Source organism: Phaseolus vulgaris, chromosome 8, assembly GCF_000499845.2.
Source record: "Phaseolus vulgaris cultivar G19833 chromosome 8, P. vulgaris v2.0, whole genome shotgun sequence".
Lineage (NCBI taxonomy): Eukaryota > Viridiplantae > Streptophyta > Magnoliopsida > Fabales > Fabaceae > Phaseolus > Phaseolus vulgaris.
The window spans coordinates 2,167,662-2,194,101 of NC_023752.2; the positions used below are offsets into that span (position 1 = coordinate 2,167,662).

A 26,440-nucleotide genomic window follows, 5' to 3' on the forward strand; every position below is an offset into this window, starting at 1 on the left:
AAATGTTTTAATCAAATAAAATAATTCAAAATTATTTATTTATTTCTATTATTAGAATATAGTATTTCAATTATCATATGATATTAGTAACATTGATAAAAATAATAATTTAACGGAAATAATTATTAAAACTTCAACTAAAACATGTCTCACATTCACCAAAAATTAATGTAAGTAACATTGATAAAATTCTTATATAAACTAAAAAATAACACTGGTTTGCATTGATAAATAAATAATTTTCAGCTCTATTTTTATTTTTATTAGTTTTAAAAAACAACTCTAACTCAGATATCACTAAGAACAATTCCATATTGACGTTAACAAAAAAAATGTGTTAAACATAAAGTGAAAAAATATACTTTTTTTATGTTGAAATGTCTTACAAATATTATTAGAGAAATAAGTTTATTTTACTATATATTTTATGATTATTTTGTATGTGATATATGATACTAGCCCTGTATCCGTGAACGGGTATTCTGTAAAAAAAAATGACATCTAATAAAAATAAATAAAAGAAATATTACATAATAACTACTTAATAAATAATAAAGAAATCTCAGTAAAAGAAATTTTAAAAAAAATATCAAATGTACAAAATCTGAAGAAAAAAAACCAATGTAGGTGAAATTTAAAAAATAACTTTAATATCATATAACAATTATTTTATATATATTAAATTACATGGCAGAACAAATATCATAAATAAAATAGGGTAATAAACATAAACACAATAATAAAAATAAATATTCAGAGTGATAAACATAGACATAAAAAATTAAAAACATCCAAATTAAATTAATAAATAAATTACACATTACAATATTCTGAATTACATATAATCTCAATTTCTATTTTCAACAATAAAAAAAATTTCATGTCTTTGAAAAATAACTTTAATATCATATAACAATTATTTTATGTATATTACATTGGTAGAACAAATACTATAAAGAAAACCATAAATAAAACAGTATAATAAACATAAACATAACCGTAAAAATAATATATATAGGGTCCTAAACATAAATATAAAAATAAAAAATAAAAAGCATCCGAATTCAAAAACATAAAAATAAAACTAAACATCCAAAGTAATAACCCTAATTTAACAAAAACATAAATTGTTCAAGTTTACAGCAAAGGGAAACAGTTAGCCTCATTGACTTTTATAATAACAAAGCATAATTAAAAGAAGACGTAAACTCCTCCTGTGAGCCGGTTTTATGGGGTTTAGTTAGGCTTAAAGTCCACTTCGTAATATGGTCAAGTTTTTATTTTTTTCTGGTTTAAACCTATCAATTAATTATTTCGGCTCATGAGGTTGAGGTTTGCACTCACTTATATACAATGAAAGGCTCTAATCTCTAGTCGACGTGGGATCTCCAACAAAACCTGAAACCAAAGAGAAAGTAGATGGTTGGTCATTTTTAATGATTGTTTCCTCTATAACAAGTTTGATTCCAAAAGTGTCTTCAAGAAATTTGTGTTGAAATTCAACTTAGCCTTCAAGAATCTCAGCTCATGCTTAAATCCTTCATCTAGTCTTCTACTACCTCATGACAGACAGATTCCTTCCAGCCTTTTCTCACCATTTTGTCTGACTTCTGCTTCAAACCTGCAAAGATATTGTACTAAGGGCCAAGCCCAATACCAACGTAGATAGCTTAAGCAAGAAAACAAGAAGATGCATAGGGAAGCTGCTCACACCATACCAACCTTCAAAATCTTAAAACTACTTCCTAACCCTCTCAACAGCCCTACTCATTGCAACCTTAAGATACTATAAAGAATTTAATTAATTCATAGTGTATAAAATCCAATCAGCTGAACCCAATTACTTTTCTTTTTATCGAATACCAAGCTGTTATAATGAATTTTTTTATCAGTGCGGTTATAATGAAAGTATCTACTTGTGAAACTAAAATATCACTTTTATGTTGCCCTTATTAGTATAAACTATATATATTAAATAATGTTAAAAGCTTGAAACTGATTTCATGAAACTGGGAAATTTTCATTTTAAAACCAATTTCAATGATTGTTTGAAGATAGTAGATCTTCACAGGTGGTTAGACCTTCTATGAGGATTTGCCCTATGTTTTTCTGTATATCTTTTCCAACAAGTCGTTACACAGACCGTCAATCCATATACTACCAAGTTTTGAGAAAATTGACACAAATGTACATACGAATAATAAAATACTTACAATTCACTTATTGTCTCTTTCTATGAAAGTCTGAATAATTTGAACCTCAAAACAAACCTTTTTAACTCTAAAAGATTGCTCAAATCAAATGTCTTCATCATTTCTTGAGTCAACCTTAAATAGAAACGATTTATCCAACAGACTCTTTCGAAAAATTGTCGGGGTCTGAATAAAAGAAGATATTTTAATGTATAATATAATTAAAATATATATTATAATTGACCTAAAACAAGAAATCACAACTGTTTGAATCTTCGAACCATTTACACATAGTTGTCATTGCTAATCAATTATCACTACTTTAGTAATCAAGTATATAGGGTGTGGTTATTATTATCGGTGGTGTGCTTAGTTCTTATCGGGTGTGATGTGTTAATAATTGTTAAAATTTGTTTACCGTCAATAATATTATTTAAATTCAACACAAAATAATTTAATAATTATATTTCATAAAATTTTGAATATTTAATTTATTTTTTTAATATCACCATTTAAAATGTTTATATTGATAATCTTCCACTTCAAAATGTTTACAAGTTATGTAAATTTTGTTTTCACAATGTTAACTAACCGTATTTTAAAAAAAAAATATTAACTCAACACTATTTCTTCATCTTCCTCTCTGATTTTCATATATTCATTTAAAACTCAGTTAAAAATATATTTAAGTCTTAAAATAAATATAAAATCACATACTTAACTAGATAACATAGAAAAAATTAATTTTAGCAAGATAATATTTTTTAAAAAAAAATTTTAAATAGTGAAAAAAATAATTTATAATTTTTTTACTTAACTAATAAAGTATTTATACTTTATCTTATTTAAACCGTTTGTACTTTTAAATCAAATTACTTTGTCATTTAACAAAATTTATATTACAACCATTTAAAATCATAATATCAAATATAATACACAGAAAATAAATTATGAATGATTAAATTATAATTATTTTTAATAAAATTATAATATTATAAATAAAATTATCGAATAGCAAAGTAAATAAATATATGTTTAATATTAAATTGAAGAGAAAAAATCCGAATCACCTTATTTATATAAGTTAATAGATATATTAGGTACTCAATTTACATATTAAAAATAATTTATTTTAAATGTTATTTATTCCTGTAATCGTTATCTTCTGTTTTTAGAACTAAATTAATTATAATTAAAGACAAAGAAAAAGGTAATAACGGTTAGAAAATATAAAAGTAAACAATTTTTAATTACTAAATTCAAAATAGTTATATTTGTATGGAATAAAAAAACATTTAAATTTATAACTTTATCATCATAAGTATAAACATAGTCAATATATATTTTAATTAAAATATTATATGTATATATTCATAAATAAATAACTGTTTATTCCAATATTTAACATATACAAATCCACATATATTTTACATCTGACACCAACTAGTTTAATCATACATTATAAATTAAAAACTTTAACTTTCTTTGAAGTAAATGTTCTTCACACTTATTTTTTCAATCTCAATTTAAATCAATGATATATTTTTGAAATAAAAGTGATATGTTTTGAATTTTTTATTACTTTTTATTTTTTATAATTTAAAATTTCTAGAAATTTCAATTTAAAAAATTATCTTATGCAATAATTTGTTTTCTGCATAACATGTACACTCATATTTTTGCCTCTGAAATATACCAGCTATCTTCTAGATTCACCTTATATCATTTTCATATGTTCTTGTAGTTTTGATTTCAGTGTAAGAACATGGGATTTGGAGGTGCAACTTGTCTCAATCAAAGAACATGGTTGAGATATTTTTTTTTTTAATAGGAAAAAAAGAGTCATTGTCCTTCCGAATTTAATAACATAAAGTTTTTGATGTGTTATTTATTTCATATATTCCTCCAACCACTACTCAGCCACCAAGAGAAAGAAAGAGGAAGGAAGGACATCAGAAGAGAGAGAAAGATACAAGTTTTTTTTTAGCTTCCTATAATCTCCATCCAAAAAATCTTTTATTTTCCTAATTCAAAACAATCTCAATCTTCTTTAGCTTATTTATCCCTCCCTTATTCTCTTTTAGCAACAACAATTTTATTCAAAAAATTTCTCAGGTATGTTTTTTTTTTTTTCGTTTTTGAAAGATTCTACCTTTTCCTTTTTATCGCGTACCCTCTTTCGTTTTTTATGGCTTGATTGCCTTCTTATTTGATAATCGCAACTGGGTATCTCTTTTTTGTTGCTTTTCTTCTCTGGGTTCATCAATTTGGGTGTTTTTGTTGGATGATTTTTTTTCTTCTTTTGTGGGAGATTCAGGTGTCTCTATCTAGACAATTGATGCATTTGATTTTTCCCTCTTTTTAATGTTCAATTCCTAGGATGGGCTTGTGGTTTGCTTCTGTGTTTGAGGTTGTTGTCAAAATAGTAAAACTAGTGATTGTGATTTTTTTATCTGAAAGGAAAATATGATATTTCTGCTCTGTTTGATGTACTAGTATAACTTACCAGTGAAGTAATGAATTATTTTTGCCACAATTTGAAGGAACACTGCGAATCGGTTATAGTTTTTTTTCTTGAAACACTCAAATTTATATTACTCTTTTAAATACTTTGGTGTTCTGCAAGTTTGATTGTACTTCTTTTTTCCTTGGAGGGAAAAAAAAAAGTCTGTTGATCTTATTTTGGAGTCCTGATTTGGCAATCATGTTTTGTGTGCGTGATGCTCTGAATTTGGAGCATCAGCATTTGTTGCATTGCATTGTTCAACACAGGCATTTAGAAAACTCTGTTATTTTGTTTTGTCAATTGCGTGACTGGAAGTGTGTTCTTCAAGCTTCCCAAATGGTTTGTTCAGTGATATTTATGCAGTTTTGGTGTGTTTCAGGTCATCAAGATTCATCTGCACATCCATATAACTGATAAACTTATCAGAAGAGGGAGGTACAGGTTTGCGGAGGCAATTGGACTTCTGCGAGCTTAGAATCCTCTCTCTTTATTGATGGAAGTGTAGTAATTAATCTTGGGTATCGCTGTTGGGGGCTATTTTCTCAAAGCTTGCATGTAGCAGCATCAATGTTTTGGTGATATCTAAGTTGAGGAGTGTGAAGGATTCTAGTTGAAAGAGAGAGGGATATTGAAGCTGAAACAATGGGTTCAGTTTGTTGCTGTTTTAATGTTGATGACATTGAAGATTATATGCATCCAAATAGTCCTGTATACAGGAACTGTGCGTGTCTCAGTTGTTTCGCACAGTACTTTTTGACTGTGGTATGTCTCCAAATTTTGGACATCCTCTGTCTCTGTCCTCTCGCATCCTCTTATTTTTTTATTCATTTTCAGATTCTGTCTTATGTTTTGTCCACGGTTTAAATTTGAATTTTATAATCCCTTTGCCATAGGCAATATAGGAAGGAAGGCTCACTATGGCAGCACCATAGGCCATAATGGCCTGTTTACATGGTGGAATTTTGGCCGTCTGCTATATTCTGCCATAGAGAACCTTGGCCTGGCTCCACATTCATCTCTCTGGAAATTTCATCTATGAAGAAGTGACATACACACATTTGTAGGAGCTTCTATTGTGTTTTTAGTACTGCTGAACATATGCTTCTTCTTTATTGTCCTGTTTCCCAGGACCATGTAATGTAAAAAAATACTCCAAGTTGAAGTCATATGTGGATATTCGTGTCTTTTTTATTCATAAACTAGATGTCTCAATCAGTCTAAACATTACAAATGGTGATGTATTTCATATATGATGAGAACTATCAGTGGTAGAAGAAGTGAACCTTACATTTAAGTTAAGCCTTAGCTCATTGTGTGAGGTATATTTCTCTTGAAACCCAGGTGCTAACTTTCTTGTAACAAGGCCATACAAAATAAGTAGGAAAAGAAGGTTATGACCTATAATTTAGTTTAGGAAAGTTTACTGCATCTGTTAATCTAGTAATTTGGTGTTAATTCAATTGTATTCACTGTATATTAATATTCAGTATAAAATATTTGAAGAGTATTTTAGTCCTAATATAACTCTTTTCTATCTTCCTCAAATTTCAGTATGCCTCAATATTCCGTAGAGGGGAAGTGCATGCAATTCCTTCATCTATACAGGGTGCAGCATCTATGACTTCTACAGCATCACTTGATAGTTCTCTATCTGACATTTACCGTTCTCCTCCAAGACCGTTGCCATATGATGCAGACCCCAGGTTTTTCCGTTCACAGCGCGATGGACTAGTGTCAAGACGTGAGAAGGGTTCAAGTCATTTGAATGAAGAGTCAGAACCTCTAAGAGGTGATGGAGATGCTGACTCAGAATCTTTAAATTTGGGTGGCAAATGGAATGACACCAGTGAAGATGGATCAAAGGAATACCGTAAGTCCTCTGTGAGACTTTCATCAGCAAAACTTACAACTGGAGCTGGGGTTGTGTATTCATCATCAGAAGAGGAGGATGTCTGTCCGACTTGTCTAGAAGGTAAGCTCTTTTTAACTCAAATTTTAATCGATAGATCACGTGATGCTGCAGCTCAATTTTGCATGAAAATATTGGTTTGTAAGGAAGTTATCAATCCTGGATAGTAGTCAGAATGGTCAATTTCAGAACTGCTATAGCAGGATTGGCTCTTCTATTGAAGATTATAGATACAAGTTAAATATTTTATACTACTCATTATGAAATGCGAAAAAACAATTTATTCTACTCATGACATGATCGTATGTTGGGTTAAATTCACTAGTCAGTAACCACTATGTCATATCAGAAGTTTTTGCTTCTTGACTTTTCTTCTGTGTTCTGCTCTATAAATAGTATAAACTTATTTATAGCTTTTAATTGCAAATTAACAGTAATTCTTAAAAGTAAGGAAACAATATTAATAGATAATACTATTCCTTATAATTAATCACCCCCATATACTAGGAAAAAGAGTTGGCTGAATGCATGAGACTCACATTTAGAGGGTTTTCAAAGGGTAGATGAACCTAACTCATCTGCATGCTATTCCCATAATTGGAGTTTGTGATGTCCACAACTCCGTGTCACAAGGCAGCAAGCTTACTGCTACATCAAGGATCACCATGAGAACTTGCAACGTCTTTGAAAAAGTAAAGAACACATCACGTGAGACAATCTCCCTTAGCACATGACAGAAAGAATTTCAAAGAACTGCATGGAGATGCTGATTAGAATTAAGGATAGCGACCTTTCTGAATTTGTGAGGACGTGAACAAAACCAACAAAATGAGGGTTGGCTGGAAAAGCCAGGAAACACTATATTGTGAGTAGAAACTTTTTCAGGTACTTATGTTTGATTCAATTATTTTTGCTTGCAGAATACACTGAAGAAAATCCAAAGATAGTGACAAACTGCTCTCATCATTTTCACCTTGGTTGCATATATGAGTGGATGGAAAGAAGTGACAACTGTCCTGTTTGTGGGAAGGTAATATTTACTTGTTCTGAATGATTTCTTCCTGAATTTACTCACTTCATCAGAGATTAGATCATAGAAAACATAAAAAGAGTAGGATGGGAACCAGGCTGAGCCAGTCAGTTCAACCAGAAAACTGAGAACTGATCATATGGCGCCGAGAGTGCAAATCCTTACAAACTGCTTTGAACCAATCAATTCTAGATTAAATTGGTAAACAAGTCCAATTTTGCTCGTTCTACCGGGCTTGTGTGCCAATATGTTACTTAGTTGGAAGTTGGAACATTTCGGCTATATTTGGCAAAAGCATCTGAAAAGCTAGCTTAAAGTTGAAAAACTAGTTGGAGTTTGAAAAATAGCCGCTAGCTAGTTATATCATAAGTGTTTGGTAAAATTAATTTTCGAAGTAGCTGTTGAATATAAATGAAAAAAATGGACATGTTTATCTAAAACTTTAGTAGTGTTTTGTTTGCAAACAAACCGTGTTGGTGTAGGAAAAAACTGAAAATTGAAGTGATGTTAGCATTCGTTTAAGATAAATAACATGTATATTTCCTTTTTCTACCACACAAAGGTAGAGCTGCTTGAGCTTGATACTTTATTGTAACAACTTTGCTGCCTTAAGCACCTAGCTTTCATTGAGGTTGTTTATTGCGAAATATTACATGTTTGTCAATTTTCATGTTTGCCTGTTTGTGCTTGATTCTGATACTATTTTTAGATTTTGAGACAATCATTTATGATTATGCTATTGTTTTTAATATTGATCAAATCTACCATACTTAAATATATAGTGGAGCATGATTGGAGTGTACTGAATCATGATATTTACTTTTCTTTTTTTATATTTTGGTGCAGGTGATGGTATTCGATGAAACGACTTAATCTTTTACAAAAAGGGTTATATCGTGGATGATACAAACAGCAGAGGAAAGGAAAAAACAATACAAGTACAGACATTGTGAATACTTCAGATTAAGAGCTTCTCATGTATAGGAAGTATATAACTTTTATTATTTATTATCCATCACTGTAAGTTCAATCCCATCCAAGTTGTTTCTATTGTCCCTTGTCAAAACTTGCGCGATTAAAAGAAAATGCCATTTTAGATGGAAACTTTGTCATGGTTTCAACAGTTTGCTTTGTTGGGTGTACTATTATTTTCTATTTCATCTAAATAAATTGTTTGTGCAATTGGTTCGGTCAAAACCATTATTTATTAGCTCAGTAATGTTTTCACCAGTTTCCCGAAGCAAGTGTGAAGTGGCATTTCTTAAAGTGGCTTGTGGTGAAGAAGCACCATCTTCAACATAAACTCCATTTAAACATATAACTAAACGAAAACTTTATTGAACTTATCACTTATCTATTTATATTAGAAAAATGATACAATGACAACCTTGCTCCAGTATATAACTCTCTTTCTTTACCTAAAATTTCAACTTTTGTATGAAATGATAAAAATACCTTTTTTTATATCATAAATGAAGAGTTGTATAGTGGAACAAGTTGTCCATATATCATTGCTCTTTATATTATTATACTGTAATAGTATAGTTGTGAAGTGGGTATATTGGATTTTGAAGTCATATTTTCCAAGACTAGTTCTCCCTGTACTATTTATTTTATCGTTAATCTTCCGGATATTCATATCTGGGTATCCATATCTCGAAGGTATCTATATCCACAACATAAATAAGACAGTTCTAAAACTGAAACTGAGTTGTGTCTTTCATATATGATCATTCGCAACATAGGAATGTCTTCTACAACACAAATAAGACAGTTCTAAAACTGAGACTGGGATGTGTCTTTCGGATATGATCATTCAGTTCTAAAACTGAGACTGGGATGTGTCTTTCGGATATGATCATTCGTAATATAAGAATGCCTTATGGATGCACAAATAAGACATTCTAAAACTGAGACTGAAATGTGTCTTTCAGATATGATCATTCGTAATATAAGAATGCCTTCTGGATGCTAAGATCTGAAAGTTGTACGTGAAAATCCAGAAAAGATAACATGGGTAATTTGGGATATTTAAAAAAATGATGGGTGCAGATTAGAATTGATATTGTGATCTGGAGTAATTATCCATTTTTCCAATTTGAAAAGGCCAAAAAGCCTCTTTAGAGGTTACAATGATAATATAACAGTGAGGTGTAATACAACAATTTTTTATATATCAAACACTGTATTGGTTGCTCCTGTATTATCAGTAATAATAATGGTGCAAAGCTCCAAAAGATTATCCCTGTGCTCTTTCCAAAGCAAAAAAAACTAGCAAAGACAAAAAAAACGTGCGCCACCTTAATGGCATCTAAAAGTAGCAACATGGAAGACGAAGGAATTCATCGTACTTTACGTGATCGTGGTCATGCAAAACAAATACGAAGATTCTCTTCACATGGATAATGTCCATCGCTTCTTCATGGATAATGATTATGGATAGTTTATCTTGGATACACCAACGAGGGTTTGTATCTGAAGTATATATAGTTAATTATTTTTTGTTCATTTATATATTATACTGTACTTTAATTTTCCTTTGATTTTTTAGTAACAAAAAATTATTAAAATAACTTATATCACATTATCATCAAGCAGTAATAATAATATACAATTCATACCTATTTTAATAATACATTGTTTTTTACTAATATCATCCAAACAGTGTTTGTTTTGGCAAAAGTATTTTAAGAATAAAAATATCCAAACATAGACTGCGGTGGAAGAACTAGTTTTATTTGGATTTCGTTTAGGAAATAAGAACGAATTAAATTTCTGTTAAAAAATAAATTAAATTGAGTTAAACTTAACTAAATTGAAAAATAAAACAAGATATTATAATTTTTAAATTAGTTAGAGTTTGAATTAAATTTTGCTTCAAATCTGAAAAAAGAATATAAAAATATTGACACAATATTTAATGAAAATTAAAAATTGAACTTGATGTTCCAACTGGAATTTAAATATGTTTCCTAGTTTGGATGCTCAGAAATTTAAATATATCACTTACTTATCTTAAATATTAGAAAATTTTAATTTTACTTATTAGAAAAAAAAATATAGAAGATATTCTAAATCCTAAATCTTAAACTCTACAAACTCTCGAATATTGTTTACCAGAGTTTCAGATTTTACAGAGTATTAAGAAACTCTGAAGGGCAAATTTCTTATTTCCAAGGTTTGATTCTTACTACATAGAGGGAAATAGAAGCTGAAAGTCAAGTTGTAGCAACTCGAATATTGTTGTACATGACTGCCTAATAATAACTGATAGATCATGCTATCATTTTGATGTTTATATTCAAGAGAACAAATACATTAAGCATTTTGAAGTTAGAACTTTGAGAGCCGAATGAATCAAATGTCAAATGCAAGGAAGCATATTTTAGTCCTCATTTGAATTTAAATGCATCACAATGGTGTTTGCTTATATGTATAAATTTGTTTTACCTCCCTCAAACCACTGTTGGGGTCCTTGAGAAACTATGAATAGCTTCAGATTGTTCATCCTTTGAGGGTGATAGATTATGCTCTAAAAGAGGGTAGTGCCACTTAGTTTGAAAAATTTGTTGCCAAAATTGCCTGAGACCTTATTTTTTATGAACACGTCAACCGTGTAGGCACTGGGAGAATAAGCTTTGAGAGAAGCAAAATAAGAGTATTTAAGGCAAGCGATTATAACCACGAAGATGACATTAAAGCCATGAGAATTGGGCTGAAATCCTTAGCATAGTTCTTGCAATCCCTGCATGTCTTCTTAAAGGAGAACACTGATACTGATGTAGAGTTGTGGTGAATCCGTATCGTTTCGTACGTACGGAGGATGAAACCGTATCGTTTCGTATAGTGAAAGGGTGAAACTGTATCGTTTCGTACTATACATATCGTGAATCGTAAGATACTAACTACTATGGGTTGTGATAAGATGTAACTGGTGTTTGTGATACAGACCATGCTCACTTCTCCCATTGTTGGTCATTCATCAGCCTCATTCTTCGTGCATCTTAACGTGATATCTATTAAAGACTTGCCAATACTACGGTGCAACTTTCACTGCCTTCAAATTAAATTTGTTTGAATTCCAAGTGTGACACATTGACTAGGAATAAGTTTGAAAAGCAATACATAACAAAAAAAAAAATTCATATTACCTTGAGTTTTTGGATTGGAAGACTCTAAGGTTTTGGACTAGAAATGTTATCTTGATTTTGTTTAATGAAATGTTCAATGACATATTGACAAGAAAGAAGACTCTGTTTTCTCGCATGAAAAAGCTAACATTTATACTAGAAAAAGATTATTACAATGACAACTTCAAATACATTCACATTCAGCAAAATGCTAAAAACAAGGAAAGCTACAAAAGCTAGAGATATCTTAATTAAACTTGACTACTTCAAACACTCACTAAATTACCTCTGTAACATGTCTTCTAAATCATTGCATTCAGTTTACTGTCCTTGTTACTGGTCAATGACATACTCAAATCTCCAGTCTGATTTTGGGATAATAAAGGTTTCGGACAATAAGGTATAATCACTATTGATGTTTGTGACATCTGCTTGATCCTGCAACAATAGAGCATGCTCAAGTTCCACCTCAACTTCACCCATTGTTGGTCGTTCATCAGGTTCATTCTGTAAGCATCTTAAGATGATATCTATAAAGACTTGCCAACACTCTGGTGCAATCTTCCCTTTGATTTTCGGATCGATATTCTCCTCAACAGACTTCTTCTCCAGTGGTTCTCCTGCTGCTACTCCAAAATCATTCGGTTTAAAAAATCTTCTTGCCCCCACAACTTCCAGTAGAACCATACCAAATGAGTAAACATCAGATCTATCTGTGAAAGTACCCTCCGTCAAGGCCTCCATAGGTGAGTATTCCCAAAAACCTATAAGCTTTGTTCAGTTTTATTGACAAAAATGGGCAATTATTCTGTAGCAGCATATAGATAGTTACGAGACATATTACGCTACAATAACATAGTAATAGAACAATTACCTGCAAGATCCGATTTGATTGGTTTTGGCTTTTCCTTGAAATGTGCTCCTAGTATGCTAAATTCAAAACCTGAGAGTTTTGGGTGCATGTTGTCATCCAAAAGAATGCTGCTAGGATGGATATTACGGTGAATGATGGTGCGCTTGAGTCCTGCATGAAGGTAGTGTAGTCCACGTGCTGCTCCTATGCAAATCTCTACTCTTTTCTTCCATGAAAGTGCTTCCCTCACCTCACCTCTCAGGTGTTGATCTAGAGATCCATTGGACATGTATTCATACACAATAATACTCTGTTTTTCGTGTCTGCAAAATCCCACAATAGACACACAATTAGGGTGATGAAGCTGACACAGTAACTCTACATCTTTTTCGAACCATTTACTGTTGTACTCATAAAATATCTTCACTGCGACTGCGTAATCAGAACCATCATTATGTTGGAGACAACCTTTGTATACATTACCAAATCGTCCAATTACTCTCTTAGGATCAAAATTGTTGGTTGATTTTCTAAGATCGTCCAGAGAAAAATGAGTGCACAACTCTTCTATCACTGTTGGATATTGTCTCCCAGATGAACTTGATTCACCAAAACATTTGAGAAACATTGTTCCAATTCCAGACAGAGACCAACTTCCTTAATTACCTCTCTAACCAAAAACTTTCACCTCTAATCGCCTTAGAGATTTTCATACCCAACTCAAGTTTATATGGACATCTTTTGTTGTTTCATCATTGAATGTCAGTGTTTTCTTTTCCTGTTATAAAATCTCTAATCGTCTTTGTGGAAGATGTAACGAAGATGTAACAATGCAAAAAAGTGGGTGTGAAACGATGAATATGGACATCTTTTGTTGTTTCATCATTGAATGTCAGTGTTTTCTTTTCCTGTTTTAAAAGTTAAAGTGAAGCACAACATAATTGCTCACCCCTCTTGAACATATGCTCCTCATCCCTCTCGAACATAGAAAAAAATAATTTATATTAGCTCTTTCTCTAGTTATAAGTTATTATTTTGTATTTTTAATTATTTTAATTTATAAGTAATAAATATTATGAATTGTATTTTACGAGGATAAAAAATTGAAAAAGTTTAGTTTTAAAAATTAAAATTCTGCTACTGCTATTCTTTCTGTACGTTAATTATTTAAAGATCATATTGGAAACACATTATAAATCATTCAAAATTCTAATAATATTGTAAGTGCTTTTAATTAAGGTACCCTTAATTAAAGGGTACCTGCAACGAGCAACGACAACGGCAAAGTAAAGTAAAGTAAGAATACCTGGAAGAGGAAACAGAGATGAAAGACACTAAATTTAAAAGCTTTGTTCAAAAGTCGTTGTTTGAGGTAGTTTGTTCAGACCCAACTACCCAAACCCGATAATGCACTGTCTTTCACATGCTGCTCTTCATCTTATTATTCTTATATTTAAATTATTTAAATCATAAATGAATTTGCATTACATTAAACTAGCAAAAACAAACGCGATTTTGTATTAGCAGATTTTTATTTTTATTATTATCATACGAATATTTGTATTTATTTAAATTTAAATAATTATTAATGTAAATATATTTGGATTTTGAAACATAAAAAAAATAAAATATATATTCTAGAAAAAAGAAGACACTCATTTGAAATGTCATGATTTTACAACAACAAATTCTCTTTTAAAATAAAATTGTTCCTAACGAATTAATTAAAATAAAATAATAATTGAATAAATTTATATTACTTTTTATATTACTTAAGTAAAAAACATAATTTATCTTTACAATGATGCTTTGTAATTTTGGATAGAACAAATCATCTCTTGAGTTTTTAAAAACTATAAATTTATTATTTTATTGCTTGCATATTTTTCTTTAAGATTAATAAAAATAAAATAAACTTATTATCATTGTTAAATATTATAATTTATTTGATTTAGCTTTATGTATGTAGATTAAATAATAAGAATCTACAAATTAGGGTTCTAAATTTAGTTTTTAACATTATAAAGTTATGCTATTGTGTTTTTTATATTATTTTATGTGTTATTTAATTATTATTATTAATAATATTTTGATATTAATTAAGCGTTAATTCTATCATAATTGTTGAAGTAATAAATGATTCAATACATTAAAAACATGGATAAAACCTAAATATGAGATACATATCCGAAACATAATATCAACCTTAAATATATTCATGAATTGAATTATTTAAGTCTAACTAATGATTTCCAATTTCTAATAAACCATATTTATATACAACTTAAATCATAGTGAATATTGGCTTAGTCAAACTTTTGCTACACATGAATTAAGATAGAGTGTGAATACATTGGAATTAATTTGAACTTAAAATGAATTGATTTTATAGGTTGATGTTAAATTAATAATATAGCTTACCAAGTAAGAAGATTGATAATGTGTAATATGTGATATAAGATAATATATATCTCACGTGGTGAAGACACAAAAGTAATAGTGCAAATTGAAACATGTCTTTGCCTTTATATTTAAAATGGGCACTAAAAAATCAAAGCGAACATAAATATTATTTTGTCATATGAAAATACATTAGTCATCAGTTTGGTCCTATGAAAATAAATAAAAATAAAACTCTTTAATTTCACTTATTTAAAGTTAAGTAGATCTTTCAATGTTTATTATATTCAATGTAGTCTCTAACAATATTACTTTGGTTCTTTCATACAAATAACTTTAATATTTGAAAATATCTGTAAGCTAAATAAATTAGGACAAACTTTATTACACTTCAACTAATTTATATGCATAAAATTTCAAAGAAGAATGAACAAAAAGAAAGTTGAACAACTTGCATCAACTCTAGCAACTTCTGCTACAACAACACTTCTGGTTATGTGAAGACCATAACAACCATAATCCTAGGAATGAGATAGAGCTAGCTAAAAACACATTTTTGTAGTGTTTTACACTTAACTAAGAGAGTCTAAGAAGAAATATGAGATAAATATAGTAGATATAGAACCTTAATTGTCCCAACACCAATATACAAGTCTGCAAACTTTAGAATACTGTACGAATATTTTCATACTATATTTAATAGGAAAAAAATGGTAAAATTAAAAGAAAAAAATAACATCGTTTACCAAAAACAGTTTTAAAGAAGAATCTTCTTGAGGTATATATATAGGTATAGAACATATATTTATATATACACATAAATATATATATATATATATATATATATATATATGTGGATACATAAATATAAGGAAATAAAAATACTTTGATAGGGAATAATATGTTTTGAGAGGCATTTTATTCTATACATGTAAGCCATATTTTCAGGGTTAACTTCTACTTAATTTTAAGAAATGGTTTAACTTTAAAAGAAGAATTTATTCAAATAGCATTTCATTCTTTCTTCATTGACCACTGTTTCTTTGGCTTACTTTTAAAATAAATTAAGTTACTACTTTTCCCTCAAACTCCTCTGTTCACAAAATCAAAATAACCAGAATAAGTCAACAAAATTACCCTTATTTGATTAGCTTGCTTCCTCTCCTCAAATTGCAACTTCTTTCGCATCCTCGTAACATAATGCTCGTGAACCTTTCCAAAGAAAAAATAAAAAATAAAAGTCAGAATCATACTAATATTTCACATCTTTTTATCTACCATTCAAACAAACACAACAAAATCATCTATGAAAACCATTCAAACAAACACAACAAAATTTACAATTACATTCAACACTATCATTTAAAATTGATACTTTAATTTCAATTTGTTTTCCTATATTTAAGATTTGTTAAAAAAAATTCAACTTTTTCCATACAAAAAGTGAATATGTTAATAGGAGACATAAATTCTAGATTTGAAACTCTAATCAAGTGGCAGAGGCGCACGCTAGCGTCACTGTGATTTTCCATAACTACCCTGTGATTTTCCCGCCATAAGAGAGACTTATCTTCTTCACATAGTTCCCCCACCTTCCATTCCTCTCTCTCTGTGCGCGCGTGTTCATAGTAGATTTCAAATCTCTATTCGATGGCACCTTCTCGGAGGGTTACCGATTCGATGCCTCCGTCAACAGCGCCGGAAGTTGAAGAGAATGATCTTCGGGTTCTTTCTATTCCTTTGTCCTTTTCATAACTCTCTGATTATAATCAACACGGATCACGGATTTGCCTTTGTCCTACTTAACACTGCTTTATTTTACCAATAATTTCGAATGTCGTTTCACTGTAAATGACCAGTGAAAACTCACTGTTCTCATTACATGTTTATTGAGTTATAGTCTTCGATTTGGTGTATGTGTCTTATTGATGAGTGCCGTGCGTATTTTTTTTCTTGGCTTTATCTTATTGATTATTGAATTTGGTTTCCCTAATCAAACTCCACTTGTTCAATGGGTTGTTGAGATGAGGTTATCAGTTCTTCAGTTCTTTATGGCCAAAAGAACCACATTATTGTTCTCAGAGTCCAACTCTTGGGTTTGTGTCAAGGATCTTCTCAACCTATGTCCCTCACTCCCATCTTGTAATCAACTCACAACAATTACAAGTATCACAAAGTCATGAAGTCTCTTTGTATGTATCATGTAAGAAAAAAAACTAATAAACTAATAAAAATCAATCAAATTTAGGAGATTCAGTACAAAGAGAAGAAAATGGTGAAGTACAAATGGATAAGGTGCTATAATTTTACGAATATGAATAATGTTAGTCTAAAGGATTCTTATCATTTACCAAACTTAGATGCACTGCTGGATAACTATCGAGATGCAGGCTCCACAAAACTTCATAGATACTTATTTAGGATACAATCAAATACGAATGCATCTAATCGACGAAGACAAAACTTCATGGCAGAGATCGCAAATTATTGTTATTGAGTAATACCATTCAATTTAAAGAATGCTAACGCAACCTACCAATGTTACTGCAATCTATGATTGAAAGAAATGTGCAGCCTACGTATGGTAATCATATCCAAAACAATAGAAAATCATTAGATGGATTTGTAAGAACTGTTAACCAATATCAATAAGTATCAACTCAAACTTAATCTTAAAATATGTATTCGAGGCAAAGGCAGGAAGTTTGAGTCTTTTGCTTACGGAATAAGTGACAGTACCCTCCATGACGGTCTCCAGAGGTGAGTAGAGCGAAAAAACTATAAGTTTTGTTCAGTTTAATTGACAAAAAATGGTTGTAGCGAGTAAGTATAAGTAAGCTCAATAAAACCGGCAATTATTCTGTAGCAGCATATAGTTATGAGATTTATTATGTTACAATAACATAGTTATAGAACAATTACCTGCATAAATCGATTGTTTTGGTTTTGGCTTTTCCTTGAAATGTGCTCCTAGTATGCTATATCCAAAACTTGAGAGTTTTGGATGCATCTTGTCATCCAAAAGAATGCTGCTAGGATTGATGTGACGGTGAATGATGGTGCGCTTGAGTCCTGCATGAAGGTAGTGTAGTCCACGTGCTGCTCCTATGCAAATCTCTACTCTTTTCTTCCATGATAGTTGACCTTCTTCTAGGTGTTGATCTAGAGATCCATTGGACATATTGGACATGTATTCATACACAACAATACTCACTTTTTTGTGGTTGCAAAATCCCACAATAGACACACAATTAGGGTGATGAAGCTGACACAGTAACTCTACTTCTTTTTTGAACCATTTACATTCGAGCATATGAAATCTCTTCACTTCGACTGCGTAATCAGAACCATCATTATGTTGGAGACAACCTTTGTATACAATACCACTTCCTCCATTGCCAATTACTCTCTTATCATCAAAATTGTTGGTTGATTTTCTAACATCGTCCAGAGAAAAATGAGTGCACAACTCTTCTATCACTGTTGGATATTGTCTCCCAGATGTACTTGATTTACCAACACATTTGAGAAACATTGTTCCAATTCCAGACAGAGACCAACTTCCTTAAATTACCTCTCTAACTAAAAACATTGACCTCTACTCGCCTTAGAGATCTTCATACCCAACTCAAGCTTATCCTGTTTTTGCTTTACCTACTTTTCCATTTCTTTAAAATACAGATTGGTATTAAATATTCTAGATCAAATGATGAATATGGACATCTTTCGTTGTTTCATCATTGAAGGTGGTGGGTCACTGTTTTCTTATGCTCACCCCTCTTGAACATATCCTCCTCCCTCTCCAACATACAAAAAAATATCTTATACTAGCTTTTTCTCTAGTTATAAGTTATTATTCTGTATTTTTAATTATTTTAATTTATAAGTAATAAATATTATGAATTGTATTTTACGAGGATCAAAAATTGAAAAAGTTTAGTTTTAAAAATTAAAATTCTGCTACTGCTATTCTTTCTGTACGTTAATTATTTAAAGATCATTTTGGAAACATAATAAAGTATTCAAAATTTTAATAATGAATTAGTTTTAAGTGCCTTTAATTAAGGGTGAAAATAATTCTTAGCATTATTTAACTGTAATCATTTAATTAATTTGACTATTCTTAATTATTTTTTTTTTAAAGATTGGTGTGTTTCTTTCTCTAGAGTTTAAGATTCTCTCAATTGCAGAGTACTTTGGAAGATAATGCTATTAATGATATATTCCCTGTGAGATGGCTCTTTTTTGTATGTTTGGACCGTTTTGGTAATTGTTGATTTATTCCAACTTTATTTTTTTAGCTTTATATATATATATATATTTTTAATTATTTTTATTTTTTTCTAAAATTATGAAATTAACATAAAATTTGAAAATAAATTATTCCTATTCAATTAAAAAAATATATAAAAATTAATAAATTTTAGGAATTATTTTATATTTATTTTAGCAATTAATATTTATAATTACATGCATTTTAATATAAAATATTAATAAAATTTGTTATTATTCAGTTAGTGCCGTGGAGTGTACTGAATCATGGTATTTACTTTATATATATATATATATATATATATATATATATATATATATATATATTTTGGTGCAGGTGATAGTATTCGATGAAACGACTTAATCTTTTAGAAAAAGGGTTATATCATGGATGATACCAATAACAGAGGAAAGGAAAAAACAATACCAGTACAGACATTATGAGTACTCGAGATTATAAGAAAATGCCATTTTAGATGGAAACTTTGTCATGGTTTCAACACTTTGCTTTGTTCGGTCAAAACATTATTTATTAGCTCAATAATGTTTTTACCAGTTTCCCGAAGCAAGTGTGAAGGTGGCATTTCTTAAAGTGGCTTGTGGTGAAGGACCATCTTGTCTAAAATTTATTCGTTTTTAGTGAAAGAGTAAAATCAAAATCTGAATTAAAACTAGACCCTTTTCATGATGCTAGAGTGAGATCACATCTTCAACATAAACTATTTAAACATATAACTAAACCAAAACTTTTTTTGAACTTATCACTTATCTTTTTATACTAGGCTGTTTCTTCTTCCACCTCCATAGCTTCTTTGAGACCTCCTAAGTCATCGAAAAGATCATTTTATCTTTAAAAAATATTTTGTAAAAAATATTGTTTTTTTTTTCTATTTACACATATTATATTGTAGAATTTGAAAAATATTTATGAATTAAGAAATAATCTTTGGATTTTATAATGTAGAATACAATTTTTTCCTTAAAAAAATCATTTTGAATTATAGAATTTGAAAAATATCGTGATCCGGTAATAATTTCTGAATTGGACAATCTGTAAGACTTTTATTATAATATGTATTTTGAATTGTATAATTTTTCGTTTTTTCTTAAGGATTATAATTATATAATCAAAATATATTTTTAAAATTTGTTATAGATCATATAATCCATAATTTTTCGTCTTTTTTTAAGTATTATAAACTATACAATTCAAAATATAATTTTAAAATGTATTATACAATCTAAAAGTATTTCTAAATCCAAAAATTAATATAATTTTAAAATGTATTATAGATTATACAATCTAAAAGTATTTCTAAATCCAAAAATTTCTGATTGTACAATCTATAATATTATAGTATGAGGGTGTTATAGTCCAAAAGTATTATGTTCCAACTGGAATTTAAATGTGTCCTAGTTTGGATGCTCAAGCTGAAATTTAAATATATAGCTTACTTAGCTTAAATATTAGATAATTTTCATTTTGCTTATTCGAAAGTTAGATATACTCTAAATCCTAAATCCACTCCTTGAATATTGTCTTATGTATAAGCAACAAGAGTTTCAGATTTTACAGAGTTATTAAAAAACTCTGAAGGGCTAACTTCTTATTTCCAAGGTTTGATTCTTACTAAATAGAGGGAAATAGAAGCTGAAAGTCAAGTTGTAGCAACCTGGAAGGCTCTCAAGAAGACTTCAGGGGGTTGTCCACCACTCAGCTTGTGATTTCCATTAATCTGCCAAATTATTAATCAGTCACTTCGATTCTTAACATATGAAACTGAAAAAAATTACTCAGATTTTAACATTACATACACCTACCACGTAATATGGAACCCCTGTAATGTTCCCTGAATATGTTTTCAGCTCCTCCTCAACCTATGTAGACAGATAGAAACATGTAAAGCAAGATCAGCTTTGATGCCATAACATGACTGCCTAATAATAACTGATAAATCATGCTATCATTTTGATGTTTATATTCAAGAGAACAAATACATTAAGCATTTTGAAGTTAGAACTTTGAGAACCGAATGATTCAAATATCAAATGCAAGGAAGCATATTTTAATCCTCATTTGAATTTAAATGCATCACAATGGAGTTTGCTTATATGTATAAATTTGTGTTTACCTCCTTCAAACCACTGTTGGGGTTCTTAAGAAACTCTTCTGCTCCTTCTATACCAACCTTTGCTGCAGATTCCAGAAGAAACTTACTGTATGCAAATTAAAAGTAATAATTAGTGCCTGCCGCTTAGGGACTATATTTGAAGACATTGACCTTCAACCTATATCCCACCACAGAAGAAAATCCATCATCCCATTTTCTATCATTCAGTTTTTCATACTGAACATTCAATTCCTCTTTATTGGTCTTTATATTTAGTACAGAAAAGCTAAATCCCTCACTTCATAGGATAAGACTTTTGTTGTTGTTCTAAATACATGAATCTTAATACTTAAATGAACCTTCATTAAAGAAATTAATTACTAAGAAATGAACTTTAAGCCTAATCCAACCTTATAAAACCGGCTTCTAAGGTGAGATTGACGCCATTTATATACTATGAAATGTCTTAATCTCTAGTTAATGTGGGATTTCCAACAAACAGTTTTAATATTCCAAAAGAAATGTATAAAAAAAATGAGACATTCAACAAAAGGAATCCAAAAAAATAATGAGTCAAGTGACTACCTATTGTCATCGATCTGTCAAAAAATTAGCCACTGAGATCCATACAGATAGACGTATATCAATGTAAGTTTCTAGAATATCCCCTTCTAAGGCCTTAAAGTTATGGAGATAAAGTGCCACTAATTGAGCAAACAACCAAAAGGATCACTGAAGAAAAGGCAAAAAAAGAAGCACAGAAGCACTTACTGGTCACCAATGTATTTTCCCTGTGTGAAATAGCCAATATTAAGTTCTTCAACTAGATCATGCTGCTTGTCAAGACCATGCTGTCTAGCAAAATATATAAGCCTGTGGCTGTCCATGGTGTTTCCCCTGCGCATAATCAAAACCATGTTAGTTGAACATCGGTTGGATAACTCTTCTTCAGAACACTCACTTCTAAAGTGCTTTATAGATGTTTGTCCATTGATGAATTGTAAAACCACTTTAGTCCAGATAAACTATATTGCAGACCAACATTCTTGAACACCTGCCAAATACCAAATTGACTAAATGACTTGCTCAAAATTCTTGATAAGGATGAAATATAGACAACACAACCAAGGACAACAGCGTGATCAACAAATATAAACCTCTGACATCCGAGCTTCCATCCGTTCTGATTGGGATCCAAACTTTCTTCTGTAATACTCCCTCTTGTCAATGCCTTCTTTAGGGGCATCAGGGTTAAGTTGAAAGGGATGCCATATTATCTGTAAGTTCAGTTAAACAGCAAATTAACACAGGAAAATACCATAGACATTTGGTTGCAAGAAACACACAAACATGAGGAGCGTTTTAGACCTCAAAGTTGTACTTATCATTAGAGGCAGCTATGGCCTTGTCTAGATTTTTTTTGCCGACAAAGCACCATGGACACACAGTATCAGAGCTAACATCAATTCTTACAAGCTTCTTTTCAGAAGTCCCGCTCATGATCCTACTGTATCTGCAATACCTTTATAACATAATAAGCACTTATAAAGATTGCTATGTCAAGGAGCAAGAATAGTCTTGATCTATTATCATTCATTTTTTAATAAAAAAGAGAAAAAAAAAATCATCAGTCATTTTTTCTTCCAACGGCACCACGTACTTTTGTTCAAAAATTAAGGCTGAACTTAAGAATGTCAGATATTTCTCCATTCTTCTATTCCTAATTTGATTGGGTAAACTATAAAAACAATAATATTCAGACAAAGCAAAGATACAATTTCGTACTAGCTTTTAGTATTGTTGTTTTATCATATTATGATTTCATCTTGATAATTCCTATAATAAAGGTTTGTACTGTATATCAATACAAGTACCTAAAGAATTACATGCACCTACCACTTAATCCCCCTAAAATCCCAATCGTTGTAGAACAAGCTATCAATTTGCAATACAAAAGATGGAGGGGAAATATCAGAAAACCTTTTGCCCCAAAGGAATCCCGTGATCAGAAACAACCCAACAACAACTCAAAAACAAAAATTACAAAACATCACGATATAGTTTGAAAAGAGAGAAAAAAAAACAAACTTTGAGCTATAAGCAAATGCAAAGTGAGAATAATAATGAACCCACCAATTTTGAGTGAGAAAAAAGTAAAGTAAGAATACCTGGATGAGGAAACAGAGATGAAAGGCAATTAGAATTTGATTCAGTTGTATGGCAATAAATTGCAACGTAGTCTTCTTTTACTATCGTTTCCCAACGTGTTCAAAAGTCGTCGTTTGAGGTAGTTTGTTCAGACCCAACCACCCAAATTGCAATAAAGCCACTTTTTTTCATACTTTTTTTATCAGCGGATTTTTATACCTTCTGCTGTAATTTAAACGTCATTGTTGACTTTAATAATAATGTTTAAAGAAATCTTCGTCAGGAACCCTGGAGCCAGAATAACATGTCGTAGAATCTAAGCTAGCTTGGCTGGTGAAATCATAACTTTTCATCTGTTTTTTTTCTCAGGTGAGGAATTCTTGTGTTTTTGAAGCAGAATTTTATTAGATTTTATTGTTGATACTTTAATATCTAGTTGTGGAAATAGTGCAATATTTTAGTTAAAATCTTGATAGTAGTTAATTAAATACGAATTTCAAAATTAATTTATAAATTTTACTAATAATAAAAATAATTTTAAATTTAGATAATTTTTTTAGTTTATAAAATGATTTGTTATCATAGTCGAACTCTTGGATCTTGGGTAGCCACTAGCTTTGTGCAAGGATCTTCTCAACCTATCCTATGTCCCTCACTCCCATAATAAACTCACAACAACTACAAGTATCACAAAATGATGAAGTCTCTTTGTATGTATCACGTGCATTCAAATGAGTTTCTTATAAGAATAGAATGTTATCTCTAAAAAATTATGACTAGTTTCAGATTGTTCATCCTTTGAGGGTGATAGATTATACTAAAAAGAGGGTAGTGCCACTTAGTTTGAAAAATTTGTTGCCAAAGTCTGCCTTAGACCTTATTTTTTATGAACACGTCAACTATCTAGGCACTGTCTAGGCACTGAATTGTCACCATGAAGGTCGATCAGAAAATAGTGCAAAAGTATTATGAAATTAGTCTCTGTAATCTTTGCGGTACTTATTCTATTTTTACATTTGCTGAAACACGTACTTTGGAAGCATATCCTCGCATCACCTACGAGTATAGAAGGTCAAAACTTGTAGATGATGTAAAAAAAGTATATATCAGGAATGCCAAGAAGATTAAGATAGTTGTTGTTCTGATGACTAAATAGATGGAAAAAGAAGTGACAAAAGTAGCAAGAAAGAACATGAATATCATTGCCTAGTCAACTGCCAAAATTTCAAGAATTGATCATATTTTTTGTGTCACTCGATGACGAAAAGAGAAAGACAGTCAGAGAAATAAACTAATACACTAATAAAAGTCAATCAAATTTAGGAGATTCAGTACTGAGAGGAGAAAAGGGTGGAATACAAATGAATAATGCGCGATAATTTTACGAATAAGAATAATGTTAGTCTAAAAGATTCTTATCATTTACAAATATAGATGCTATTTAGGATACAATCAAATACGAATGCATTCAATGAACGAAGACAAAACTTCATTCATGACAGAGATCGCAAATTATTGTTACTAAACAATACCATTCAATTTAAAGAATGCTAGTGCAACCTATCAAAGTTACTATAATCTATGATTGGAAGAAATATGCAGCCTACATAGACGACATGGTAATCATATCTAAAAAATAGAAAATCATCAGATGGATTTGTAAGAATTGTTCACCAGTATCAATAAGTATCAACTCAAACTTAATCTTAAAATATGTGTTCGAGGCAAAGGCGAGGAAGTCTTGAGTTTTTTGCTTACGGAATAAGAAATAGAGGATAACCTAGATCTATAACCACGAAGATGACATTAAAGCCATGAGAGAGAGCCAAGTCAACAATGAAATCCATGGCCATATCTTCCCAGATTTGTTCTGGAATTGGTGGGGGTTGTAGTAATCCAGATGGAAGGGTAGTTGTTGTTTTCGATTGCTGACAAAGAAGGTATTCTTAAAGGAGAAGAGTGATACTGATGTAGAGTTGTGGTGGTAAGATGTAGCTGGTGTTTCTGATACAGACCATGCTCACTTCTCCCATTGTTGGTCATTCATCAGCCTCAAAATGATGATATCTTGACTTTTTTTTATATAAAATGTTCATCATTCATTGCTACCGAATCACTCCAAGGTTTTTTACAGAACAAAACCTACCATTAAGTTCATATACAATCACATTCATCAAAATACTAAAAACAAGGAAAGCTAGAGAATCTTAATTAAACTTGACTACTTCAAACACTCACTAAATTACCTGAGTAACATGTCTTCTAAGTCATTGCATTCAGTTTACTGTCCTTTTTACTGGTCAATGACGTACCCAGTTCCCTGCCTGATTTTGGGATAATAAATGTTTTGGACAGTAAGGTATAATCACTATTGATGTTTGTGACATCTGCTTGTTCCTGCAACAATAGAGCATGCTCAAGTTCCACCTCAACTTCACCCATTGTTGGTCGTTCATCACGTTCATTCTTCATGCATCTTAAGGCGATATCTATAAAGACTTTCCAACACTCTGGTACAATCTTCCCTTTGATTTTCGGATCAATATTCTCCTCAACACTCTTCTTCTCCAGTGTTTCTCCTGCTGCTACTCCAAAATCATTCCGTTTAAGAACTCTTCTTGCCGCCACAACTTTCAGTAGAACCATACCAAATGCGTAAACATCAGATCTATCTGTGACAGTACCCTCCATGACGGTCTCCAGAGGTGAGTAGAGCGAAAAACCTATAAGTTTTGTTCAGTTTAATTGACAAAAAATGGTTGTAGCGAGTAAGTATAAGTAAGCTCAATAAAACCGGCAATTATTCTGTAGCAGCATATAGTTACGAGATATATTACGTTACAATAACATAGTAATAGAACAATTACGTGCAAGATTCGATTGTATTGG

General features: G+C 30.5%; 4 protein-coding genes across 10 annotated transcripts; 1 reads left to right on the forward strand and 3 right to left on the reverse strand.

The window, feature by feature from the left end:
• The first annotated feature begins 4,082 nt into the window (after positions 1-4,082).
• LOC137825913 (E3 ubiquitin-protein ligase At3g02290-like) lies at positions 4,083-8,758 on the forward strand. Its single transcript, XM_068631721.1, has 5 exons — positions 4,083-4,307; positions 5,078-5,460; positions 6,250-6,670; positions 7,528-7,637; positions 8,484-8,758. The coding sequence occupies exons 2-5, from the start codon at positions 5,341-5,343 to the stop codon at positions 8,508-8,510; spliced, it is 678 nt and encodes a 225-aa protein (XP_068487822.1). The 5' UTR covers positions 4,083-4,307; positions 5,078-5,340; the 3' UTR covers positions 8,511-8,758.
• A 3,135-nt stretch (positions 8,759-11,893) lies between these two features.
• Positions 11,894-14,178, reverse strand: LOC137826438 (receptor-like protein kinase ANXUR2). Its single transcript, XM_068632394.1, has 2 exons — positions 12,642-14,178; positions 11,894-12,531 (listed from the first exon to the last, which is right to left on the reverse strand). The coding sequence occupies exons 1-2, from the start codon at positions 13,246-13,248 to the stop codon at positions 12,101-12,103; spliced, it is 1,038 nt and encodes a 345-aa protein (XP_068488495.1). The 5' UTR covers positions 13,249-14,178; the 3' UTR covers positions 11,894-12,100.
• On the reverse strand, positions 12,812-18,953 carry LOC137826439 (receptor-like protein kinase FERONIA). Of its 2 annotated transcripts, XM_068632396.1 has the most exons (3): positions 17,943-18,953; positions 16,158-16,232; positions 12,812-12,943 (listed from the first exon to the last, which is right to left on the reverse strand). In XM_068632396.1, exons 1-2 carry the CDS (start codon positions 18,553-18,555, stop codon positions 16,186-16,188), a joined length of 660 nt encoding a protein of 219 aa, XP_068488497.1. In that variant the 5' UTR covers positions 18,556-18,953; the 3' UTR covers positions 12,812-12,943; positions 16,158-16,185. The 2 variants fall into 2 exon arrangements, with proteins under 2 accessions (XP_068488497.1, XP_068488496.1); XM_068632395.1 differs by lacking the exon at positions 12,812-12,943 and having other exon boundaries at positions 15,999-16,232; positions 17,943-18,948.
• Positions 18,954-20,747: 1,794 nt separating this feature from the next.
• LOC137823580 (uncharacterized) lies at positions 20,748-26,274 on the reverse strand. 6 transcript variants are annotated; one of them, XM_068628777.1, is made up of 8 exons: positions 25,798-26,274; positions 22,772-22,916; positions 22,561-22,680; positions 22,414-22,457; positions 22,175-22,300; positions 21,425-21,509; positions 21,114-21,170; positions 20,748-21,028 (listed from the first exon to the last, which is right to left on the reverse strand). In XM_068628777.1, the coding sequence occupies exons 1-8, from the start codon at positions 25,806-25,808 to the stop codon at positions 20,951-20,953; spliced, it is 666 nt and encodes a 221-aa protein (XP_068484878.1). In that variant the 5' UTR covers positions 25,809-26,274; the 3' UTR covers positions 20,748-20,950. The 6 variants fall into 6 exon arrangements, with proteins under 6 accessions (XP_068484878.1, XP_068484877.1, XP_068484879.1 ...); XM_068628776.1 differs by having other exon boundaries at positions 22,772-22,925; positions 25,798-25,935; XM_068628778.1 differs by lacking the exon at positions 25,798-26,274 and adding an exon at positions 23,572-23,906 and having other exon boundaries at positions 22,772-22,925.
• Between the last annotated feature and the right edge of the window lie 166 nt (positions 26,275-26,440).